The sequence below is a fragment of the Gorilla gorilla genome, chromosome 10, assembly GCF_029281585.2.
Source record: "Gorilla gorilla gorilla isolate KB3781 chromosome 10, NHGRI_mGorGor1-v2.1_pri, whole genome shotgun sequence".
Classification (NCBI taxonomy): Eukaryota; Metazoa; Chordata; class Mammalia; order Primates; family Hominidae; genus Gorilla; species Gorilla gorilla.
Window position 1 is genome coordinate 29,884,279 of NC_073234.2, and position 26,384 is coordinate 29,910,662.

General features: G+C 41.0%; 2 protein-coding genes across 4 annotated transcripts in view; one reads left to right on the forward strand and one right to left on the reverse strand.

Moving 5' to 3' along the window:
• ATF7IP (activating transcription factor 7 interacting protein) overlaps positions 1 to 13,209 on the forward strand; it is a 112,877-nt gene extending 99,668 nt beyond the window's left edge. For all 3 annotated transcript variants that reach the window (XM_055358716.2, XM_055358715.2, XM_019038265.3), the window contains exons 14-15: positions 11,115 to 11,227; positions 12,569 to 13,209. In XM_055358716.2, the coding sequence (XP_055214691.1) occupies positions 11,115 to 11,227; positions 12,569 to 12,988 (533 nt within the window). In that variant the 3' untranslated portion in view covers positions 12,989 to 13,209. The remainder of the gene's footprint in view (positions 1 to 11,114; positions 11,228 to 12,568) is intronic.
• A 5,693-nt stretch (positions 13,210 to 18,902) lies between these two features.
• The window catches only part of PLBD1 (phospholipase B domain containing 1), a 65,260-nt gene continuing 57,778 nt past the window's right edge, over positions 18,903 to 26,384 (reverse strand). Inside the window, exons 9-11 of the mRNA XM_004052782.5 lie at positions 22,149 to 22,334; positions 21,378 to 21,484; positions 18,903 to 19,190 (exon numbers count right to left, since the gene is read on the reverse strand). Of these exons, the coding sequence (XP_004052830.1) occupies positions 19,008 to 19,190; positions 21,378 to 21,484; positions 22,149 to 22,334 (476 nt within the window). The 3' untranslated portion in view covers positions 18,903 to 19,007. The remainder of the gene's footprint in view (positions 19,191 to 21,377; positions 21,485 to 22,148; positions 22,335 to 26,384) is intronic.

Here is a 26,384-nt window from a genome sequence, read left to right on the forward strand (position 1 = left end):
AGGCTCTGACAGCATCCCTCTCTGCCCCTCACACCTCAAGCACCATTGAATCTGCTGGGTCCTATGGTCCAAGTGGCAGAGCAGCTTGCTCAGTAGCATGGACCTGTTGCAGAGCCTTCTCCTGTTCTGGACCGTACTCAAAACTGGCAGCCTTTCAGGTCACTCGATAAATGGGCTGGAGTAACACACCCACATGAGGAATGTGTTGTCTCCAAAATCTAAATTGGCCCACTAGATGTTGTGCCTCTTTCTTGGTTGTAGGAAGGGCCAGATGCTGCAACTAGTCTTTCACCTTAGAAGGCCCCACACCACTGGACCCTAGAAATTTTACTGAGGTAGAAGGTCCCTGCATTTAGTTGGATTTATTTCCCATCCTCTGGCACACAAATGTCTCATCAATAAGTTCAGTGTTTTTGCTACTTCTTGCTCACTTGATCCAATCAGAATAGTGTCATCAGTGTAATGGACCAGCGTGATATCTTGCAGGAGCGAAAACCGATCAAGGTCTCTCTGAATAAGATTATGACACAAAGCTGGAGAGTTGATACACCCCTGAGGTAAGACAGTAAAGGCATATTGCTGTCTTTGCCCACTGAAGGCAAATTGCTTCTGGTGGGCCTTATGGACAGAAATGGAGAAAAAGGATTTGCCAAGTCAATGGCTGCACACCAGGTACTAGGAGATGTGTTAATTTTCTCAAGGAATGAAACCATATCTGGTACAGCAGCTACAGTTAGAGTCACCACTTGATTAAGCTTACAGTAATCCACTGCCATTCTCCATGATCCATCTGTCTTCTGCATAGGCCACATGGGAGAATTGAATGGGGATGTGGTGGCAAGCACCGCCCCTGCATCTTTCATGTCCTTGATGGTGGCACTAATCTCCTCAGTACCTCCAGGGATGGGATATAGTTTTTGATTTACTATTTTTTAGAGGCAGCTCTAATGGCTTCCATTTGACCTTTCCCACCATAGTAGCCCTCACCCTACCAGTCAAGGAGCCAATGTGGTGGTTCTGCCAGCTGCTAAGTATGTCAGTGCCAATTATGCATTTTGGCACTGGGGAAATGACCACAGGATGAATCCAGGAATCCACTGGACCCACTGTAAGTCAGACCTGAGATAAAATTCCATTAATTATCTGACCTCCATAAGCCCCTGCTTTAACTGGAGGCCCACAATGATGCTTTGGGTCTCCTGGGATCAATGTAAGCTCAGAACCAGTGTCCAGTAGTCCCTGAAATGTCTGATCATTTCCTTTTCCGCAATGCACAGTTACCCTGGTAAAAGGCCAGAGATCTCCTTGGGGAAGGATGGGAGAAAGATTCACTGCATAAATTGTCAGGAATGTAGTGGGGTCTTTCCTCAAGGGGACCAGGCCTCCCCTTCATTCAAGGGGTTCTTGGTCTGTAAACTGGCTCAAGTCTAGAGATTGATTGAGGGGTTATAATTCTGTTTTTATTATTCAATTTAGTCTTTTGTTCCATTGACCTAGAAGTTTTTTGGTTGTACAAATTAAGTAGGAATGCAGTAGGCTTCCTATCAGTTTCTTCTCTAGGAACACTGTGATTAATTGTCCAATGCTAGAGCTCTATACAAGTTGGACTCTTCTAACTGCCCCTTTGCCTCTGCTGTCCATTACGGTAGCTACGCCCACCTTGCCTTTGACAGTTGAGTGCTGCCAGTTGGCCCCTGCCAACTTAGGATCCAGTTATTTCCATTGTATTTAAATTTTGTAGTTCAATGACTACAGTTCCCACTGTTAGATCTGACATACAGAGAGGAGCAATTAGAGGGCTCTTCAAAGATACAGGTGCTGCCCTCACAAATCTGTTTCGCAAGGCATTGGTCAAGGGTATATCTTCTGGACCCTCCCAGCTGGGATGACTAGCTCTAAAGTGACTGATTCACTCTACCATCCCAATCTCCTTAGTCTTTGGATCCCTTCCTCTACATTAACCGAGGGAGATAAATCATTTCCAGCTCACTCACAGTGTGCCATCTTTTAATCCTTATTTCAACTAACCAAGCAAATAATCTATTAGAACCTTTTTTTTAACTCCCTGAGCTGCAACATTAAATGCAGAGTCCCTACTTAGTGGGCCCAAATCAAGAAATTCAGCCTGATCCAACTTTGTTCCTTCCATCATAATCTTATACCCTTAATATCCATCCCCATGCCTGTTCTCTAGATTTCTGTTTATGTAAATTAGAGAACTCAAAACAGTTCTCTGAGTGTAGCATACCTCCTTATAGGTCACACCTTCAACCTCACCTCTAGGGGCCCACCAGTACTTTAGTGCAGTTTTACATCTAGAAGCAAAGAGAGGTGTTTGGAGGGGCTCCTGAGAAGAGTCAACATTGTCTTGCCTGGCAACTGCCTCAGAGGAGGCCATCACTGTTGCCTCACATATCACAGGCTTTATTTCCTCAGACAAAGTTGGAAAGACTGATGGCAGCATGGATCAGGGAGGGTATGCTGCCCTCACTGGGTGTAGGGAAGCTGTTCCAATCAATACCCTCACTTTAACTGTAGACACCTGGTGAGTCTGGTACATGCCTCTTTTGTTGTAGGTTAGCCAATTGTATGATAAGAGCTTGTGTCTGTTTTTCTACAATTTCAGCTCTTTCTCTATAGGAGATAACTGTCTCTCACTCAAGGCAATCTTAGCAGATTTCAGGCTCAGTATTTGCTTCAGAAGCCAGGAGACAGAATCCCTGAGTTCATCATTTTCTTTTATCACTTTGCCCACTGAACTTAGGAGGAACCGAGCAGTTTCATTATGTTCCTTGGTTATCCACATATGGTCCAAGGTATCGTGTATAGAGTCACTAAACTCCTTGCCTCTCACAAGTGGTGATTCAGGAGTGTCAAATGCATTTATTTTGCATAACTCTCTAAACAGTTCATGCCAGGTACTATCAGTGTTCTTTATACTACTAGAAGTAGAGTCCTTAGCATTTGTGGGTCTAATCATATTAAGCAGCCAACTCCAGAAACCCCAAAACCAATGAAAGAACTCCATCCTTAATATTCAGTTCTTCTAGACCCCCAATCCTGGTACCAAAATCTGAATTAGGGTTCTCTAAAGGGACAGAACTAATAAGATGCACACACACACATGCATACACACACATATCCTATAAATTTATAGATATAGTATATTTTTATATATATCTGTAATATAAAGAGTAGTTTATGAAATATTAATACGAACACAAGATCCCACAATAGTCTATCTGCAAGCTTAGGAGCAAGGAAAGCCAGTCTGACACCCAAAAGCAGAGGAACTTGGAGGCTGATGTTTCAGGGTAGGAAGCATCCAGCAGGGGAGAAAGATGTAGGTTGGGAGGCTAGACCAGTCTCTTCATTTCATGTTTTTTTTGCCTGCTTTATATTTGTTGGCAGCTGATTAGATTGTGCCCAGCAGATGAAGGGTGGATCTGCCTTCCCCAGCCCACTGACTCAAATGTTAATCTCTTTTGGCAACACCCTCACAGACACACCCAGGATTAATACTTTGTGTCCTTCAATCCAATCAAGTGACATTTAGTATTAACCATCACAAGTCTACCACTTGTCAACCTGAACCCATATACATCTCCTAATATCATACACAGCCTTCAAATAAAGAGAGTAATAAGGCCATACTTATGCCTAACATAATACAATTATCCTTTGTACAACCAGAAGCTCACCAATCCCCAAGCCAAATACTATTACATAAAGTTAACAATACTTAAATGTTGTTAGGAAGTCAATAAATCTTATGTCACATGATGAAGGAAAAGGAAATAAAGACATTTTGTTTGTACAAGTGCATACATGCACAAACATGTTTTTAGCAAAAGGAGGAGGAAATACTCATGACAATTACAGTCCCCATTTCTGCAACTGGTCACATGGTAGTAGCTGGTATTGATGACTACCTTTTTCTACTACCCATTCTGTATTCTCTTTGCCTTCAGCAAGCACCTCATCTGGTAGTGGTTTTACTCCTGGTGGAGTGACCCAATCCTTCATTCCTGAGGGGTCTGGGCCATTTTTAGTGCTGCCTAGATTGGGCTGTTATAGTTTCCTGTTGACCTCAATCACGGGGCATGGTAATACTAACAGATGCCCTAATGGATCTCCTGTATTCCATGTATACTCTTCCTTACCTCCATTGTGGAACAGTAGACTGATTTCTTCATGGCAGTCCGGGACAGTCACCACAGCCAACACTAACTCCCTTGTTAGCCTGTTGACTTAAAGGTAGGAGGATCCCAAAGTGTCCAGGTGGCAATCTTAAGTTCCAGTTTAATGGAATCATCTTGTCTCCTGGTGGGAGCATTCCTCCCTCTGGAATTAAGACCTCTAGGCCAGCAGAACGTAATGTCGCAGGAACAGGAAGCAAAAATTTTGCTAGTGGATCCCTAGGGGTGAAGGTGAGTGGTACCACTTCCACTTCCACCCCCTGATTCCTGGACCCATGAATCCTGGCTATGGGAGAAACAGCACCATATATTGGACGCTGATTCAGAGCATACACGGCCTTCTGGAGAATTTTGCCCCAGACTTGCAAAGTATTGTCACCTGGTTGGCGTTGTAATTGTGACTTCAAAAGGCCATTCCACCATTTTGTAAATCCAGCTGCTTCAGGACAATGGGGAACATGGTAAGACCAGTGAATTCCATGAGCATGAGCCCACTGCTGCACTTACTCAGCCGTACAGTGAGTGCCTTGGTTAGAGTCAATGCTGTGTGGAATACCGTGGCATTCTGTGAGTCCATGGATAATAGTCTTGGCAGAAGCATTGTGTGCAGCATAGGCAAACCCATATCTTGAGTGTATGTCTATTCCAGGGAGGACAAACCTCTTCCCTTTCCGTGATGGAAGAGGTCCAATATAATTAACCTGCCACCAGGTAGCTAGCTGATCACCCCGAGGAATGGCATGCCTGATCGAGGGCTCAGTGTTGGTCTCTTCTGCTGGCAAATTGGGTACTCGGCAGTAGCCATAGTCACGTCAGCCTTGGTAAGTGGAAGTCCATGTTGCTGAGCCCAGGCATCACCTCCATTACTGCCACCATGGCTACTATGTTCATGAGCCCATTGGGCGATGACATGGGTGGCTGTGGATAGAGGCCGAGTGGTGTCCACAGAACAGGTCATCCTATGGACTTGATTATTAATATCCTCCTCTGCTGAGGTTACCCATTGGTGAGCATTCACAGGGGATACAAATGCCTTCACAGTTTTTGACCACTTAAAGAGGTCCATGCCCAGAGCTCTTCCCCAAATGTCTTTGTCACCAATTTTGTAATGATGCTTCTTCCAAGTCCCTGACCATCCAACCAAACCATTGGCTACAGCTCATGAATCTGTATAATCACACATCTAGCCATTTCTCTTTCTAAGCAAAGCACACAGCCTGGTGCACTGCCCCAAGTTCTGCCCACTGAGAAGATGTTCCTTCACTGCTGTTCTTCAGGGATGTCCTAGAAAGGGACTGTAGTGCTGTAGCTGTGCACTTGTCGGTGGTGCCTGCATATGGTGCAGAACCATCTGTGAACCAGGACCTAGTCTTAGTCTTCCACTGTCAAGTGATCATAGGGACTCCCCATGAGGCCATTGGTGCAGGCTGGGGAAGACAAGGCAGGGTGTCAGAGGGGAGACACGGGCATTTGAGCCACTTCCTCATGTAAATTACTTCTGCCTTCCGCACCTGCTTGAACCCAATCACATATATACCACTTCCATTTGATGATGGAATGCTGCTGTGCATGACCCACTTTATGGCTAAGTGGGTCAGAAAGCACCCAGTTCATGATGGTCATCTCAGGTCACGTGGTGACTTGATGACCCATAGTCAAATGTTCAGTTTCCACCAAAGCCCCTTTAACAGGCCAAGAGCTGTCTCTCAAAAGGTGAGTAGTTACCTGCAAAAGATGACAGGGCTTTGCTCCAAAGTCCTGGAGGCCTCCACCGTGATTCACCTATGGGGCCCTGCCAAAGGCTCTGACAGCATCCCTCTCTGCCCCTCACACCTCAAGCACCATTGAATCTGCTGGGTCCTATGGTCCAAGTGGCAGAACAGCTTGCCCAGTAGCATGGACCTGTTGCAGAGCCTTCTCCTGTTCTGGACCGCACTTAAAACTGGCAGCCTTTCAGGTCACTTGATAAATGGGCTGGAGTAACACACCCAAATGAGGAATGTGTTACCTCCAACATCCAAATAGGTCCACTAGACGTTGTGCTTATTTCTTGGTTATAGAAAAGGTCAAAGGCAGCAACTAGTCTTTCACCTTAACAGGAATGTGTTGACAGGCCCCACATCACTGGACTCCTAGAAATTTTACTGAGGTAGAAGATCCCTGCGTTTAGTTGGATTTATTTCCCATCCTCTGGCACACAAATCTCTCAGCAATAAGTCCAGTGTTTTTGCTACTTCTTGCTCACTTGATCCAATCAGAATAATGTCATCAATGTAATGGAGCAGTGTGGTATCTTGCAGGAGCAAAAAGTGATCAAGGTCTCTCTGAATAAGATTATGACACAAAGCTGGAGAGTTGATACACCCCTGAGGTAAGACAGTAAAGGTATGTTGCTGTCTTTGCCCACTGAAGGCAAATTGCTTCTGGTGGGCCTTATGGACAGAAATGGAGAAAAAGGATTTGCCAAGCCAATGGCTGCACACCAGGTACTAGGAGATGTGTTAATTTTCTCAAGGAATGAAACCACATCTGGTACAGCAGCTGCAATTAGAGTCACCACTTGATTAAGCTTACAGTAATCCACTGCCATTCTCCATGATCCATCTGTCTTCTGCATAGGCCACATGGGAGAATTGAATGGGGATGTGGTGGCAAGCACCGCCCCTGCGTCTTTCACGTCCTTGATGGTGGCACTAATCTCCTCAGTACCTCCAGGGATGGGATATAGTTTTTGATTTACTATTTTTTAGAGGCAGCTCTAATGGCTTCTATTTGACCTTTCCCACCATAGTAGCCCTCACCCTACCAGTCAAGGAGCCAATGTGGTGGTTCTGCCAGCTGCTAAGTGTGTCGATGCCAATTATGCATTTTGGCACTGGGGAAATGACCACAGGATGAATCCAGGAATCCACTGGACCCACTGTAAGTCAGACCTGAGACAAAATTCCATTAATTATCTGACCTCCATAAGCCTGTACTTTAACTGGAGGACCACAATGATGCTTTGGGTCTCCTGGGATCAATGTAAGCTCAGAACCAGTGTCCAGTAGTCCCTGAAATGTCTGATCATTTCCTTTTCCGCAATGCACAGTTACCCTGGTAAAAGGCCAGAGATCTCCTTGGGGAAGGATGGGAGAAAGATTCACTGCGTAAATTGTCAGGAATGTAGTGGGGTCTTTCCTCAAGAGGACCAGGCCTCCCCTTCATTCAAGGGGTTCTTGGTCTGTAAACTGGCTCAAGTCTGGAAATTGATTGAGGGGTCATCATTCTGTTTTTATTATTCAATTTAGTCTTTTGTCCATTTGACCTAGAAGCTTTCTGGTTGTATAAATTAAGTAGGAATGCAGTAGGCTTCCTATCAGTTTCATCTTTAGGAATACTGTGATTAGCCAATGCCAGAGATCTATACAAGTCAGACTCTTCTGATTGCCACTTTGCCTCTGCTGTCCATTATGGTAGCTATGCCCACGTTGCCTTTGACAGTTGAGTGCCACCACTTGGCCCCTGCCAACTTAGGATCCAGTTATTTCCATTATATTTAAATTTTGTAGTTGAGTGACTGCAGTTCCCGCTGTTAGATCTGACATATAGAGTCGAGCAATTAGAGGGCTCTTCAAAGATACAGGTGCTGCCCTCACAAATCTGTTTCGCAAGGCATTGGTCAAGGGTATATCTTCTGGACCCTCCCAGCTGGGATGACTAGCTCTAAAGTGACTGATTCACTCTACCATCCCAATCTCCTTAGTCTTTGGATCCCTTCCTCTACATTAACCGAGGGAGATAAATCATTTCCAGCTCACTCACAGTGTGCCATCTTTTAATCCTTATTTCAACTAACCAAGCAAATAACCTACTAGAACCTTTTTTAACTCCCTGAGCTGCAACATTAAATGCAGAGTCCCTACTTAGTGGGCCCAAATCAAGAAATTCAGCCTGATCCAACTTTGTTCCTTACACCATAATCTCATACCCTTAATATCCATCCCCATGCCTGTTCTCCAGATTTCTGTATATTTGAATTAAAGAACTCAAAACAGTTCTCTTTTGAGTGTAGCCTGCCTCCTCATAGGTCACACCCTCAACCTCACCTCTAGGGGCCCACCAGTACTTTAGTGTAGTTATACGTCTAGAAGCAAAGAGAGGTGTTTGGAGTGGCTCCTGAGAAGAGTCAACATTGTCTTGCCTGGCAACTGCCTCAGGGGAAGCCATCACTCTTGCCTCACATATCACAGGCTTTATTTCTTCAGACAGAGTTGGAAAGGCTGATGGTAGCATGGGTCAGGGAGTAGATGTTGCCACTACTGGGGATGGGGAAGCTGGTCTTTCTGGCAAAAAAGCTTCATCAGAATTTACAAACTCAGTGTCCCCAGCTTCATCAGGGTGCTTCCACACACCCCCATTCCAAGTTTCAGGGTCCCATTGTTTTCCAGTCAATGCCCTCACTTTAACAGTAGACACCTGGCAAGGCTGTGCATGTATCTTTCGTTGCAGGTCAGACACTCGCATGATAAGAGCTTGTTTCTGGTTTTCTACAACTTCAGCTCTCTCTCTACAGGAGATAAGACTCTCATTCAGGGCAATCTTAGCAGTTTTGAGCCTCAGTATCTTCTTCTGAGGCTGAGAGACAGAATCCTTGAGTTCATCATTTTCTTTCATCACTTTGTCCACTGCACTTAGGAGCAACTGACCAGCTTCATTATGTTCCTTGGTTCTCCACATATGGTCCAAGGTATTATGTATAGAGTCACTAAACTCCTTGCTTCCCACAAGCAGTGAATCAGGAGTGTGAAATGCATTTATTTTGCATAACTCTCTAAACAGTTCACACCAGGGACTATCAGTGTTCTCTATACTATTAGAAATAGAGTTTTTAACATTTTTGGGTCTAATCACTTTAAGCAGCCAACTCCAGAAACCCCAAAACCAATGAAAGAACTCCATCCTTAATATTCTGTTCCTCTGGACCCCATTCCTGGTACCAAAATCTGAATTAGGGTTCTCTAGGGGGACAGAGTTAATAGAGTGTGTGTGTGTATGTATATATACACACATATATGTTTCCTGTATATAGTATTCATATAATATATACTATATATAAACTAATAGGATGTATATATTTTATATATTATATATGTATTAAACTAATAGGGTATATACATAAAATATATACTACATATAAACTAATTGTATATATACTTTATATGCTACTACTTTATATATACAGTATATCTTTTAATTATATATAAATATTAAATATATGTAAAATACTTTATATATAGTAAATGTTTATATATATAAAGGGGAGTTTATTAAGTATTAATTTACATAATCAGAAGTTCCCACAATAGACTAGGCATGGTAGCTCACGCCTGTAATCCCAGCAGTATGGGAGGCCAAGGCAGGGAGATCACTTGAGGTCAGGATTTCGAGATGAGCCTGGCCAACATCATGAAACCTCATCCCTACCAAAAATACAAAAATTCGCTGGGTGTGGTGGCACAAGCCTGTAATCTCACCTACTCGGGAGGCTGAGGCAGAAGAATCTCTTGAGCCCAGGAGACGGAGGTTGCAGTGAGCCGAGATCATGCCACTGCACTCCAGCCTGGGCAACAGAGCCAGACTCTGTCTCAAAAAAAAAAAAACAAGATCCCACAGTAGGCTGTCTGCAAGCTGAGGAGCAAGGAAGCCAGTCTGAGTCCCAAAACTGAAGAACTTGGAGGCCAATGTTCCAGGGCAGGAAGCATCCAGCACAGGAAAAAGATGTAGGCTGGGAGGCTAAGGCTAAGCCTGTCTCTCCTTTTCATGTTTTTCTGCCTGCTTTATATTTTCTGGCAGCTGATTAGATTGTGCCCACCAGATGAAGGGTGGATCTGCCTTCCCCAGTCCACTGACTCAAATGTTAATCTCTTTTGGCAACATCCTCACAGGCCCACCCAGGGTTAATACTTTGTGTCCTTCAATCTAATCAAGTTGACACTCAGTATTAACCATCACACATATGTTGTAGTTTTGCAAAATGTGACAGCAAGGGAAAATATAGCTATTTAAAGAAACACAGTAATGCTGTCATTAGAAAATAAACTGATTGGAGTCCCTGGATCATAGTTTGGCTTCAACTCTCTCAAGTTTACAAGAGCGTTGTCTGGGAAAATTAATCAACAAGGTTAGAAATGAGTTCTGGGAAACTTGGCTCACTATAGTCCAGGAACCAGGCCGAACTACAGCATGGGCCAGGTACTGAATAAATGGCAGGAGTATAGTTAGGGCAGTAGGTGGCTCTAAATTTTCTCTTTTTGTTTCCCTGGTGTATGTCACAGCAGTTTTCTGTGGGGTGAAGTGAGTATCCTCAACCAAGGAGCTGGACATGGAGAAAATGAGAGGAACCTCATTAATACATGGCAAGGATGACTTATTCTGGCTTTCTGTCCTGGTTGAAAAGATGAGACTGCAGAGATTTTTATGAAGATACTCCCAGTTTGTCTGTCTTTTGAGTCACACTGCTCCATTATGGCCATTTGCCTTTTACATGTGGTACACAACCAGTGTTCTAGGATTTTTGTTCATGGTTCTCCTGGTAACGATCCATTTATTTCTCCCTGTGCTGGACCTCCTGTTGCTTGTGTCTCATGTTTTTCTCTTTATTTTCTGACGTACTGGTGGCACATATTCTCCATTGACTATTTGAGAAAGGGTTTGTGGTAGTTAGAATTTTTTTTTAGTGCTTGCATGTAAGAAAGTTTTTTTATCCACAGGCTGGTTGATAGCTTGGCTGAATACGAACAGGACCTCTAGGTTTGAAATATCCTTTCGAATCTTGAAAACATTGCTTCACTGCCTTCAAATATTTAATCAGTTTTCCACCAAATTTACAATAGAATTATCATTTTATCCTGTATTTTTTTTGTTTGTTTGTAGGTGTTACAGTTCGAGTGCCTCAAACAACCACATATGTTGTAAACAATGGACTAACCCTGGGATCAACAGGACCTCAGCTCACAGTGCATCACCGACCACCACAAGTGCATACTGTAAGTGTTGATGCTTGGTTTTGCAAAATTCTCAACAGTAAAGGTATAAAATATTATTGTATTTGTCATTTTTCTTTAAAGTGGTTATATCCAAGGGAAGTGTTAGGTCTTCCTGCTTTTTCAGAAGTTTATTTCTAAAAATTGATCTTACCATTATGAACAGATAGTTCCTAGGGATGATGATCATTTAGAATCATTGAGTTTGCTTGTGGTGTACAGTGTACAAAAACAGGTCCACAGTTGGGGTATATGAAGTGAAATACAGACCATTTCTAATTCATAGTTAAATTAAAAAGGACATTTTTCATTTTTCCATGTGTTAATTTTATTCTTTCGTTCTAAACTATGCCACGTCTAACTGCTACATTGTCATCAATTAATTGTTTTAAAGAATCCAATGATATTGGGAATTCATTAGTTAAGAGGTAACAGAGATAACCAAAGATTTCTCCTTAGATTTAGCCTCCCAAACAATGTCACATTATCCTGTGACACAATTTTGTCAGTGTTTGACTGGTATGAAATATCATTATAATGATGATGATGTTCCAGTGTTAGAAAAGTCAATAGGACTTCCTAAAGTTAGAGTCATGTTTTTTCATCATCTGGCCTTAACCTACCTTTCCAGATTTTTCTTCATGTACCCTGTGTCCAAGAAAAAGTTAATACTTGTTCTTGTCCATACGTCCCCTCACTTTACTCTCCACATGCCTTTGCTCATGCTTTATTTTTGGCTGAAAGGTACATGATTATTTCTGCATCTCTGGATCCTCCTTCACAGTTCAGTTTAAATATCACCTTTTTCTTGTAAATTGGCCAAGAATATAGTACACATTTAGTGTTAATGTGCTTATTTATAAGAATATGCTACTTACTGTCTTATATTGCAAAATAACTTAAAAATGAAAGTATAGTTGTATTCTCCAATTTTATATGATCTTGGTTGCCATACATGATATTTTAAAATGTTACATCATACTGAAATGATAATCTGTAACATAGATAATTCAATCATAAATTATTTTGTTAGAAATAGATCATTATTTCCGTGTTCCTCAAAATGATGTTCCGTCAGCAGGGGCTTTTTATTTCCTAAGAAAAACTCAAAATATTTTAGGTCTAGGAAGTATAGTAGGAATAACCTCAGCATCATTGTTTGTAGCATGATTCATTACAAAACCCCAAATAGAACTTGCCAAATTTGATATGGTATTTGGTATTTCCTAGAATTCTTGATATAAAATGATACCTCTATGTATGTTCTCTAAGGTGTTTTAATTCTAACATTCTAAAATAGTTCTTTTTGCAATCATCATTAATCACTGTGACCTGTTTCTTCAGGAGCCCCCACGCCCTGTGCACCCAGCACCCTTACCAGAAGCTCCACAACCACAGCGTCTGCCCCCAGAAGCTGCCAGCACATCTCTGCCTCAGAAGCCACACTTGAAGTTAGCACGAGTTCAGAGTCAAAATGGCATAGTACTGTCATGGAGTGTCCTGGAGGTGGATCGAAGCTGTGCCACTGTTGATAGCTACCATCTCTATGCTTACCATGAGGAACCCAGTGCCACTGTGCCCTCACAATGGAAAAAGATTGGGGAAGTCAAGGCACTTCCCTTGCCCATGGCATGTACTCTCACCCAGTTTGTATCTGGTAGCAAATACTACTTTGCAGTACGAGCCAAGGATATTTATGGACGTTTTGGGCCTTTCTGTGATCCTCAGTCAACAGATGTGATCTCTTCTACCCAGAGCAGTTAAACCTTGGAGCCTTTATATTTTCCTCTTTTAAAATTTCCACCTTTTGGTCTTGTTTTTAATCTTGTGCATGATACCCCATGTAAAATCCACCTTGTGCAAGATTTCTTGGACAGATGTGTGTATACACTACATTTGTTTATAACCGGAAGCAAAATAAACTTAGCCCACAAAGCTAGAATCTTTTCCCGGACAGTTTAGGCTTTGGGGTTTGGAAATGTAAATGTGTACCTTGCTTTAGTTTTGAGGCTGGGGAATATGTGTGGGTGTTTATGTGTGTTTTTCCTTATGTAGGTGTTATTGCATTGGAGTCTCCCATTTTTATTCTCAAATTTACCTCTTAAAGTACGAAGTAAGTAGATCAAAGGATTTGAGATGTGTAACTGGCATGATTCTGCTTTTGAAGGATCTGTAGTATCATTTTAGTTAAGTGGGTCAAACAGAATCACAACAAAACCCAAAGAAATAAATAAAAAACAAAATGGCTAAATAGTTTAAAATAGGTTAATTCGAACACAGGAAAGGATCTATTTGTTGTTTCTTTTGTCTGGTCTCCTGAGTTGTTAATTAGGTGAAAAAAGATCTGCAATGGCCCCCTCCCTTTCCTAATCTGGCTTTTACATTTATTTTGTGCCTTAAAGATTAACTACAAAGATAAACATGGCCAAAAATAAATAAATAAATATGGCCATATGTCCGTTGTTGCTTACTCTTCCCTTGCAGCCTTTTACCCTTGATTTCTCCTTCATCTCTACCAAATATAGCACAACTCCTCAAGTAATTTTTTTTTTTTTTTAGGTGGAGTTTCGCTCTTGTTGCCCAGGCTAGAGTTCAGTGGCACAATCTTGGCTCACTGCAACCTCTGCCTCCTGGGTTCAAGCAATTCTTCTGTCTCAGCCCCAGAGTAGCTGGGATTACAGGCATCTGTCACCATGCCTGGCTAATTTTTGTGTTTTTAGTAGAGATGGGGTTTCACCATGTGGGCCAGGCTGGTCTCGAACTCCTGACCTCAGGTGATTCACCCGCCTCGGCCTCCCAGAGTGCTGCGATTACTGTTGTGAGCCACTGTACCCAGCCTACTCAAGTGATTTTTAAACCAAGGTGTGTGTGTGTACATGGATGTGTATGTACACACACACACAGGTGCATGCACAGTCTCATCTTAGCCGGGCATGGTGGTGACATCACATTTAACTCCAAAAATTTGACGTGCTATTTTCTTCTACAACTATAGATGCTTTTATTTTTGGTCACTATTTAACTTTGTGTAAAGTGGACCAAGAGAAAACCATATTGTGGAAGACAGTTTTTCACACGTTTTAGTATCCGTGTTGCACACTGTGTTAGAGATTATGAAAACCATTCTAGTTCAGTTTATCACCCAAAGCTATCACCCAACACTAACTCCTTAGTATTCTTTCAAAGGAAGCAAATAGTAAGATTCACAATATAGAATGAGCTAAAATATCAAGGGGAAAGCTTCATTTCCTCTTTATTCTCTTATCGTCCTTCCCGTTTTAACCTTTTAACTTTGTTTTGATGGTGCCAAGTTGAGTCTGATGTACCCATTGTTAGCTTTGGATAGAATTTAAAGTATATCCCAGAATTAGCTGGGCATGTTGGTGCATGCCTGTAATCCCAGCTACTCAGGAGGCAAGGCTGGAGAATCGCTTGAACCCGGGAGGCGGAGGTTGCAGTGAGCTGAGATTGCGCCATTGCACTCCATCCTGGGAAACAAGAGCGAAACTCTGTCTCAAAAAAAAGAATTTAAAGTATACCCTTTGAGGTCATTTTATGTAACAATTAGATATAACCTCCTGTGTATCTCTCTGTTCCTCTTCAAAGTTATTAAAATTCAGCATAGGTCATGGATTTTTAATATGAGGGCCAGCTGTACTGGTGTCAGGTAGGTGTTTTGGGTGTAGATAATTTAGGACTGGAGGGCTGAGTTAAGTTTTAGGAGGAGAATGTGGTTGAGAATATTTTGAAAGGAATTTATGGAGTTTGTGAAATAACTTACAAGTCCTCTTCCTTTACAATATTTGAATTCATATTTGTACCTCCTCAAAATAGTCATTCATTTTTCCTAGAATTACAGGAGGGAGCTCTTTTACTAATGTTGTTTTGTTTGCAACTTTGATGGCTTATAATAGGAAGTATTCTAGTTGTAAAGAAAACTCTTGGCCGGGCGCGGTGGCTCACGCTTGTAATCCCAGCACTTTGGGAGGCCGAGGCGGGCGGATCACGAGGTCAAGAGATCGAGACCATCCTGGCTAACACGGTGAAACCCCGTCTCTACTAAAAATACAAAAAAATTAGCCGGGCGTGATGGCGGGCGCCTGTAGTCCCAGCTACTCCGGAGGCTGAGGCAGGAGAATGGCGTGAACACGGGAGGCGGAGCTTGCAGTGAGCCGAGATTGCGCCACTGCACTCCCGCCTGGGCCACAGAGCGAGACTTCGCCTCAAAAAAAAAAAAAAAAAAAAAAAAAAAGAAAACTCTTTAGAGACTTTTGACTGGTCAGTATACTATCATCTGAGGTGTGAGATTTGATTCATGATGAAGAAAGCCTATAGATTGCCAAAAAATTAATTCTCCAAACCACCTTTCACTCTCAGAAAATGAGACCACAAAGGAGTATGCTATAAATCAAATTTGCCAACCAACTATGTAGATATTACTCATTCTAGGACTAATGATGATGGTAAAGAAGTTGCCAGTGTTATGGCAATGAAAATTTCAGAAAGGAGGAGTTGATGATCTTCTGGATGTATATGAACACCTGTCTATATCTGCATGTATATGTTTTGACCTGCAGTGGTTGCAATGTTGATATGTGTTCAGGATTATTCCTGTCTACAAAACTGAAGGCCCATGTTCAAATTGTTCTTTATTGGGTGTTTTTATGGTCACGTGGTAACAATTTTCTTACCTAACCCACAAAAGGTTCTCTTGATGAACATTTTATATTTACTAATCTTTTTTAAAAAAAGCTTTCATAGCATTATATAATCAGATGAAGAAAGCCCAGTAGAATAAAAAAAAAATTCATTAGCCTAGCCTATATTATGTTTTCTGTCAAAGGAAAACAAATTCTCAAATAGGAATTCTAAAAATATTTACTAAAGTAAAATAATTACTTAAAATGTTTTATTCCAGTTGGAAGGAAGGTACAGGGAGAAATCGCAATTATTTAGGGGAGAAGTATATTTATTATAAGATGGTGTCCTCAAATTAGCCTACCATGGCACGTAGGGGCAGCAGCTATATTAGATTTACTAGAGGTGCTAAGTTAGAACACTAGGCTTTTATTGAGGCAGGTTTTAATATTGATAGATGCTTTTTGTTTGGTTTGTTTCTTCTGGGAGAGAATGGAGGACTTAAGTAGAAGTAGCTACTGATAACAGACTTTCTAGTAGCAGTCTCCACTCCACGGTTACCTTTTTAGTTTCATAGTATCTTCTCACAAAGTATTACAAATAAGCTAGATTCTCCCAGTTTGGGAATGCAAGTTTGCTACATTTTTAGCCTGGCAATATTTGTGTAGGTATTGCCTTATTGGAAATTCTGGAAACCTGATACTGCAACCTGCAATGTAGGATGTTTGTATGGCATTTAAAGGTAATGGTGATGTTTATTATTCTATACTTTGCATTCTGTGAGAGTAATTTTCACTCTGTCTTAAGTGTAAGCCTCTTCTAAAAATCTTGTTCTTGCCAAGAAATTTATAAATCACATACAAAGACATCTGTTGCTAACAGTTAACTTCATGAGGTAACTATATCCTTCTATTTCTCTGGACTCATTTTTAAAAAATATGCCGAATACTGCATACTGTTTAAGGTAGTATATAAGTTTATGAGAGAAGTGGAGAGCTTTCTTCCTTGAAAAGTCGGTATTTGTTGAGATATCATTTGCCTCACAGAGAGGTGTTCCCCACTCCCATCCCCATTGCCAGATAATAAATATTTTGAAAAAAGTGACCTAAAACAGCTGAAATCTTAGGTGCATCTGTCTGCAGACCTCCTTAAGCAGGCTGTATCTTACAGTTCCCTTACTGCACTGGGTAAGTGTTAACTTAGTTTTTGTTGTTTGCTCTTTTGCTTTAAATATTCTCCAAATTACCATTTATGCAACAAGGTTAGGGTTAATACTGCATGGTATTCATTTATCTTGTTTCATGAACTTTCCAGTACTGTGCAAGGTCAACAAAGTAATGCCTGTGGTATCCTCATCTCTCACTTTTTTACTCTGTGATTTTAGCACAGTAAGGTACTGCAAAGACCTTCCTTCCAAATGTTCTCCTTGACTTTATTTCTTGGGCCAATTCAGTATCCTCAACATCCTAAGATTTTGTTGTTTTATCACTGAACTGTGGTTGGCCTGTTTTATTCTAATTTCCAGAAAAGTCAAGTCCCAGTATTTGCAATATCAAGTAACTCTAAAACTGATGTGTGATTCTACCTTCCTTACTATTTTTACTGGGCAAATGCCCTATTTTTTTAATTATTATTATTTTTAACTTTTGGGACACACAAAAATCAGCAATTCTCATGAAGCGTTTGTTAGTGTGGCAGACTTTACTAATTCCTGAAACTCATTCATCCCCTTGAGCCAGCCAATGGGGAGGAATAGGATAATGCAAACACGTTTTGTTTTCTCATTTTCAAATAATTTACCATGTTAAAATAAACTTTTCTTTGTTTTTTATTTGTAGAGTCAGCTAAGTACCCATATTTAAATGCCGTCTTTATTATTTTTTTGAGGTTTTTGTTTTTGTCTGTTTTTGTTTTGTTTTGTTTTGTTTTGTTTTGTAAATAAGGTAACTGGGCAATCAAACACCTTTTGGGGATTCTGGCTTTAGTATTTTATCAGCCATTTTAAAATTAAATATAAAAATCCTTTGTAAGAAACTTGCATCCTAATTTTTCTTTATTGCAATTGAAAGTGTAAATAAGACAATGTAAGTAAGACCTTCCTAATGTCTAATACAAACTGGGCTCCAGCAAGTGGCCCTATTTTTATTAGGGTTTTGAAGGTTTGTGTGTGTGTGCGTGTGCGTGTGTGTGTGTGTTTTTCTTTTTTAAATGTATAGTAGAGTGGTATCTGTATAAGTGTTACCTGTAGTGGGGTTTTGTCCAGCAAGCCTGAAATTTATACTTTGAAATAAAACTACTGGGTTTTTAACATTCTGAGTACTCTGATTAATTCTGGTTGTTCACCCTTGTGGCTTTTTTTCTTTCTTTCTTTTTTAAGAATCTTCCACCTTGTTTAGAGTCACCCATTACATACTGTATGGTATGGCTTATTTAATCTACTTGGCAATTCCATGGCCCTCAGACCACATGTAACTCTCCAGTTTTGAAAGAAAGTTGCTATGCAGGGTTGCTGCCAGATTGTATAGGTGCTTTTAGCTTATAGGAGGCAACAGTAAGCTTTACTATATTGTATGCCTAACCTACATCACAAAAAGACTCAACTTATGCCTGTTAATGACCAGAAAAATCACTAACTACAATCACCAACTACTACTAGAGGTTCCTTTGAAAACGAAGCTCCAGCATCCCCTAGGGTTTTGTCATTAGGCATATTCATCCAGGGAAAGGGGAAAGAGCATAGGAGGAGTACAGATTCTTACGGGCGAGGCCTGAAAGTGGCACTCGTCTCAGGTTCCAATGGCTAGAATTGTCATGTGGCACAACTATCTGAGGGACACTGGGAAATGTGGTCTGTGTGAGCAGGCATGAAAGGAGAACATGAATTCTGGTGAATGAAGGAGCTGTTTCTTCCATACCCTCTTGTGTATTAGCATGTATGCTGAAGCTTAGTGTTATTTATATATATATGTAACATTTCTTCTACAGTGCTCTACCTTATAGTGAGTGCTTACTGTAAAAAACAGTCAGTGGGAAATGAAAGTGACAAATTAATATATTTTATTGCATAATTCTGATGGGAAAAACATAGCTAAAATAGTGCCTTTGGTATCTTATTTACAGCCTTCTAGTCCGTCATCTCCCTCCTTCATTTTATATCAAGTTTCAAAATTGGTTTCATGGTAATAAAATCAAAGTTGTAGACCTCTGGCATGCCCTGATGTAGAGTTTTGTTGAAACGGTCCCAGCGAAAAACAGGGAGGCCACCTTGTACTGTGGGACCACTTATGGCATAGGATGTGTACTGAGATGCTAGGTAGATATCTGCCACCTGGAAAGAGGGAGGAGGAGGACATTTTAGAAAATCATTCAGCAAAAAATTAAATCCATGGCCTTCCCCACTCTCCCACTACCAAAGTCACAATATCAGCTGTTTTTTTGAGTCGGAGTTTCGCTCTTCTTGCCCAGACTGGAGTACAGTGGCACAATCTCAGCTCATTGCAACCTCTGCCTCCCAGGTTCAAGCAATTCTCCTGCCTCAGCCTCCCAAGTAGCTAGGATTACATGGATGGGCCACCACACCCAGGTAATTTTTATATTTTTAGTACAGATGGGGTTTTGTCTTGTTGGCCAAACTGGTCTCAAACTCCTGATCTCAGGTGATCCGCCCGCCTCAGCCTCCCAAAGTGCTGGGATTACAGGCATGAGCCACCGCGCCAGGCCGCCTTCTTTAAAACAAAATTTTCTTGCCATTTTTCACGTTGTCTTTATATGATATAGTCTTCTGTATACATTTGGCATTAAATGTCAGTTGACTAGAAGTGTGTGAAATGAACAATGTAGCCAAAAGCGAGATATGAAGTCAGATTACTCATATTCAGAATTCTAGCTCCAAAGCTTATTTAAAAATCACTTAACCCCTCTATGAATCAGTGTCCTCCTTTGTAAAATGGGCTGATAACCCTACTTCATAGAGTTGGCATGAGGATTAATGCAAGCAATGCTCAAAGTAATGCCTAGAATAGATGAAGTCCTCAGAAAAAGTTGTTATTAATCAGGGTGGTAACAAGAGTCTGAAAGTAGATAGAGCTCACTGTCAAAAATTGAGGGCCGTGGTTCTCAAAAACACCTAACAACTGGCTAGCAGTGGGTCTTAATCTTAGAGGGGAAAGAGAATCTCTTCTTATTTTCCCCATATTCAAAATGACTCTAAAGAGATAAATTACATTTTTAAAGAATATCCTTCAACAGAAACTTTCTGATAAGAACAATTGCAGGCCTCTGTCTCCAGAAGTGAGATTTGATAGAGGGAAGCTTGGCTTGAGTTCTCCCAGGCAAGGCAGCAGAGGTGATTTTCTTTGTGTATTCTGTGATAGATACAAACTTCACACATTGACTGAATGTTTGCAAATGCCATTTTAAAAAAGGAATACAAAAACATTCATTGGGGTTTCATCTGTGCCAGCTTCTCTACATCTACCTTTTTTTTTTTTTTTTAAATGTTAACATTGAGAGTCATTACGGCTAAAGCTTTGCCTTCATCACATAGCTAAAAAGAAGGTTGAGCTGGAACTTAGGATAGTTTAAAGCATTTCCTGTTTAGGTATTAGGCTGATAGAGAATCATGTGTAACTGGGGTCAGCATTCTTATAATTTTTTGAGCCAAAGACAGAATACACAGTTTACCCTGACAGGTTTCTTCCAGAATTTAGGACAGCTGATGAAATGAAAAGACACACACCCAAGCCAAGAGTGCAAAAGGATGTAGTAGCATGATTCCACCAACCAAATGCCTCATACCCTCAGACGTCCCAAATCCAGTGGTGAGCAGGTAAATTTTTAACAACAATCTTTGTGAGGAAAAAAGTTCCTGATTTCCATAATGTAGATACTTTCACTGACTGGTTTGAAGCTATCAACATGTCAACTAACAATTGGTTCCTGCATGTCTATAAGCTGGCTTTAGCACACCACTGCAAATATATTTTCAGATACATTACAGCACTTATCAATTCTAACATTGTGAAAAACCTCTGTGCTTTAGGCATTTTGTCCAAACTTGCTCCTTCAGCTAAATTTGACTCATGTTTAACATGGAATCACACTGCTTGAATAATATGTTCTTTGGACTTTGGGCCAGTCTGGTAAAACATAAGACAACAATAACATCATTATGGTTGTATACATTTACAAATAACTCACTAAGTGCTGTTGTAAACATTTTACAGAGATTAAAGCCTTATTCTTCAGAACAACATATGAGGTAAGTACCGTTATATCCATTTTACAGATGAGGAAACAGAAACATAACAGAATTATGTGATTTACTACTAAATGGCAGAGCAGGGACTTGAAGTTAGATAATAGGACCTACCACCAGAATCTCTGAAAAAGCTGATTCCTGGGTTGAGTTTATGGTTAGAGACATCGCTTCCTGCCATAAAAACCTGTGCAACTTTGCCTTTGGAGAGGCCTGTGTGCTGGTGGGAATTAAATTCAAAAGCCAATAGCATGTTACCTTTGTGTCATAACAACCTCCAGGACTTGGGTTAGGTGAGTTCAGGTCCTCACGGCAGCAGATGGTATTACAGGGGTCACCTCTACTGTAAGGATCCTTCTTATAATCTAGGAAACAGAAATGGAGAAGAGAGTGATTATTGGCTATTCGGAGACACACTTCTCCACAGTAAGTTTTTGGGGCCTGTTAAAGCCTAGATAATCAGAGAGTGTACTCCCACAGGCCTCCTCAGCCCAGCCTGCTTCCAGATAGAGACATCTATCTCCCTTGGCTTGCGAGGAAGGAGTAAGTCCTTGGCCCCAGGCCCAGCCTGCCCTCAAGAACCTTACACAGTGAAAAATGGATGGGAGAGAGAACCAGATAAACGTGCATCAGCTGTTTCCAACAAAAGAAATACAAATTTGACTTTGATGCTGTTCATACAAAAAAAATGAGGTATTTATGAACAATTTTTTGTTTTATTAGCTGCTGTTATCCTTGGAAGGAAACTTGTGTTTGGAGAAAAATTTTAAAGGACCCTGTATGAGTTATTTCTTCTGTGTTTTACAGATGATTTTTTTTCAATTAAAAAATGTATAGACTCTTCTCTTTCATTTTATAAAGGAGGCCAAAGCTCTATTTATTGAGTATAAAATGTACAATATTAGTTAAATACTTAAATAACTTCTTATAATTCCTTCTAGTACAGAGATGATAAACTTACATGGATTCTCTATCCATAGGGAAGAAAAGGAGTTTTGAAGAATGATTCTTGAGAAATATGCTACGTACTGTTGTATCGCATGATATATTTCATGGATGCCATATCAGTCACTTTCCCTTGATCACGCCGGAAAATTTTGGCTCGTGGAGCTAAATCATAAGAGTAGTCCAAGCCCAGCTTCTGAACTAACAGTGGATAGCCACTCCAGTTGTAGATTTTTTCATGGAAAGGAACATTGTAGGAGGGCCAATATCCTGATTTGGAATGGAAGGGAAGTAAGGGAGGGATTGACAGGGAAGGAGACAGAAAAGGAGAGAGAGCAAAAGAAATGTTATCCATGTTCATTTATTTTGAAAATGGGCACAGGCATTTAATTACAAAATAATGTACAGAAAATAAAGCTTTGCATGTGAACCCCGGCAGCCAAACAGCCTTTTAAATTTCCTAAATCAGCACAGCTCTAGGTTATTTCATTAGGGGAAGAAGAGTATCAGAATTCTCTGGTTTTCACCCAAAATTCTTAATCTGTAAGCCAAAAAATAACCATATTCTCTATAGAGCAAAATAAAGTATAATGCAAGGTGGTCTGGGGAGCTCATCTAAGTGGATTTAGTTACTGAAATGCCAAGAAATGGTTGTTCACAGTGTGGCCCTATAAAGGAAGATGTCAAATGGTAATCATGAAGTAGTGGAAGAACATAGCACTGGGAATAGAAAGCCTGAATTCTAGGCTCAGGGCTTAAGAACCAGGTCTTAGGCAGGCAACTTCATTTGTTTTGTTTCTGTTTCTTTTTTTTTGAAAGATGTCAATGGGGAGGGAGAGGAGAAGTCCATAATGTAAGGGGATTGGGGATGATCTTTTAGGTTACATTAGGCTTTTAATTCCTTTGACTCTAAACATTTATAAAGGCTCAGCTTCATTCAAAGCTTCATAGTGTGTGAAGGCCACATAGCCTACTAGTCACTGAGCACCAAATATGTGACACAGCTCTCTCTTGTAAAAGCAGAATTTCAGAAACATCCTAGATGACACTGGCCTGTGTTACTGCCTACAGAACAGTCAAGGAATGTCTCCACCATGCAGAGTTCTCTCCCACCTCCACATTCTCTCCTGGCCCTTGTCTGCCTTTCTCCTTTGTATTGTTGTACAGGACCTCCTCTTTAGGGGTGAGGTTACTGAGACAAAAAGTAAATGATAAGATATTCAGCCTTGCTAATTCTGAGACAGAGCCAGCATCAGAAGAACTGAGATATGGATGACATTGAAATTAAAGAAGAAAAACAGATTTGTTGCTAAAACATATCCAGGTTATATAGGCTCAGGAATTAGATTGCCTGGATTTGAAGCCTGGTTCTGCCATTATTAGGTATGTGACCTTGAAAAAATTGCTTATCCCCTCTGTGCCTCAGTTTCTTCATCTTCATTAACTATTCAGCATTAAGCATCTTCATAAGCATGAGCATGAAATGCATTCAGATGGAGTGCTTACAATAGTATCTAATACTTGGTAAACATTAGATTATTATATTTCTCTTTGTGAAAACAGCTCAAATGAATAATGAAAATGTCTGCTTTATACTTCACATTTCATGAAGCTTTGTGATTTAAAACAGAGCAACTTGGCCTGGTGCAGTGGCTTATGCCTGTAATCCCAGCACTTTGGGAGGCTGAGGCAGGTGGATTGCTTGAGCTCTGAAGTTCAAGACCAGGCTGGGCAATATGGCAAGACCCTGCCTCCACTAAAAACATAAAAAAATAGCCAGGCATTAGGGTGCACACCTGTGGTCCCAGCTACTCAGGAGGCTGAGGCCCGAGAACCGCTTGAACCCGAGAGGCAAAGGTTGTAGTGAGCCGAGATCACGCAGCTGCAATCTAGCCTGGGTGACAAAGCGAGACCCTGTCTCAAAATAAATAAAGAAAATAGAGCAACTTGTTTAATCTCACAAAAACCTGATGATGTATAAGTATTACCATCCCTTTTTTAAACAGAAGAAACAGAGTTTCAGAGAGGTCAAATGTCTTCCTTGGCTCACAAAACTTGACAGAATAGAGGCCTTCTAACTAAAACATCCAGGGCTTCTATCACCATACCACAGTTGCTTAAATACGCTAGGAGATGTGCCCACCCCCGACCCCGACGCCCCCGCCTTTTTAATGGCTATATGATATCATGTATTTGTTTGGGCAAAACACATGTTTCTTTCTGAGCTTTTCGTTACTCACAGTAAAATGGCAACAATAACACTTATGGGGTAGTATGTTACAAACATCAAACAAGAGAACATAAGTAAAAGGCCCAGAAGAGTGTCTAGAATGCAGTAGGTACTCTGAATTTAACTCTCTGTTATTCTCTCCTCTGGCAAAGAAAAAAAAAATACAGACAGATCATCATCAACTCTTTTTAGTCTTAGGGAGTTTCAAGGGGTCTAGGAATGGGACTGCAGAGAACCAAGTCTACCATTCTGTTATCAGCAACTGTCCAAAGAAGAAAAGACTACTTTAGCAAGCATCTCTCTCTCTTGAGGCATGCTATTATTTTCAGGCTCTTAGGAGCTGGGTTCTCTGCTTTGAATTGCTCTATGCTAAACAGTAACCACCTAATGATTTGACTTCTTGGATGGATTTTCCTAACAAGCAAAGAAGGTAGATCCACTGCTTGGTAGCATATGAACTGCTTGGCAATGAAACTCCCACCTTAAAATTTTGTTTTATGCATAAGTCTTAGTGCATTTAGTTGGTGTGACCCATTCTCCACTGACAAGGCTCACTCTAGGCATCATTACAAAGTCATTTTGGGGACCTGGAAAACTGAGGACCAGGTCCTGATCCCTAGGGTCCACACTTTATCTCCGTTCTGTCCCTATTCATCTGCCAGCTGATCTATTGCAATAGTCTCCTAACTAGTCTCTTTTCTTCCCACCCAGTCTATTCTCCCTTGTCAGGAACTCCCAATTTCTAAAACATAAAGGCTGAACTGTCCAGTAGGATTTTTAAAGCTAACATTTTCTCTCAATAAATCTATCTATTTATCTTAATTAATTCTCATGACCATCCTGTGAAATTGTAGAGTTCCACACTCCCACATCCAGAAATTCTTGGGAGCCAGATGAGTCTCAGAATTTAGGGTTTTTCAGACTTTAGAACAACCACGGAGTGCATGGATTATATGACATTACAGTCTCTTTGGGAAACACCTCATAATCAAAGATGTTGATATTTCTGTAGCCTAATGTATACATGGTGTCTCTAAGAAGAAATAAAGACAATTTAAAAAAACAGGCTAGGCACCGCAATTTGGAAGGCCGACGCAGACGGATCACCTGAGGTCAGGAGTTCAAGACCAACCTGGCCACACTGGTGAAACCCCGTCTGTACTAAAAACACACAAAAAGTTAGCCAGGTGTGGTGGCACGTGCCTGTAGTCCCAACTACTCTGGAGGCTGAGACAGGAGAATCGCTTGAACCCAAAAGGCAGAGGTTGCAGTGAGCCGAGATCGCACCACCGTACTCCAGCCTGGGTGACAGAGCGACACTCCATCTGAAGAAAAATAAAAATTAAAATTAAAAACCACTAAAAGTTTCTTTCTGGTAGTTTTTGCTGCCAAGTGAGTTCAGATCAGGTCATTATCTTGCTACCAAGTGAGCTAGGCTACCAAATCAAAGCAAAACACGAGAAACAAAATAATAATTTGTGGTTTTACAATTTTGGAATTTTAAAATTACAAATACGTGGTTGTGGACCTATATCACGATTCAGTTTTATAGATGAGGAAAATGAGGCTTGGAGAGATTCACTAATTTGCCTGAGATTTTAAGGAACTGAGATTTGAATCAAGGCAGTGAGCCTCCTGGCTTCAAATGTCTGGACTCCTTCTTGCCCACCAGAAGTGGCTTCTCTGACCCCACCCACTAACAGCCACGTTCTCTTTAGGTTCACCACTGGCCTAGGGACATGAGACCTGATGACAGCTCTTCCCATCCTGAGTTCCTGCAGCTGCTTTGAGTGCTTTGCTTCCCTACTAGACTCCTGAGTCCTTCCAGGTCAGGGATTCTGTATCCTTGCTTTTCTAGTCCCTGGGCCACAGTGGCACTCCAAAAATATTTGCTGAATTGAACTTAAAGCTTTAACCAGGAACACAGGAGAAAAGGTAACATTAGAACTACGAGAAACATAGAGTCATGAATGCCTGATTTGTGTCCCAATCTGCACATTGTCCTATAAGAGTTTGAGATGTAGGTTTACATGTTGTGCTAAACCTGGTCATTCTGGTGTAACTAGCAGTGGCATCCCCATCCTGTCTTC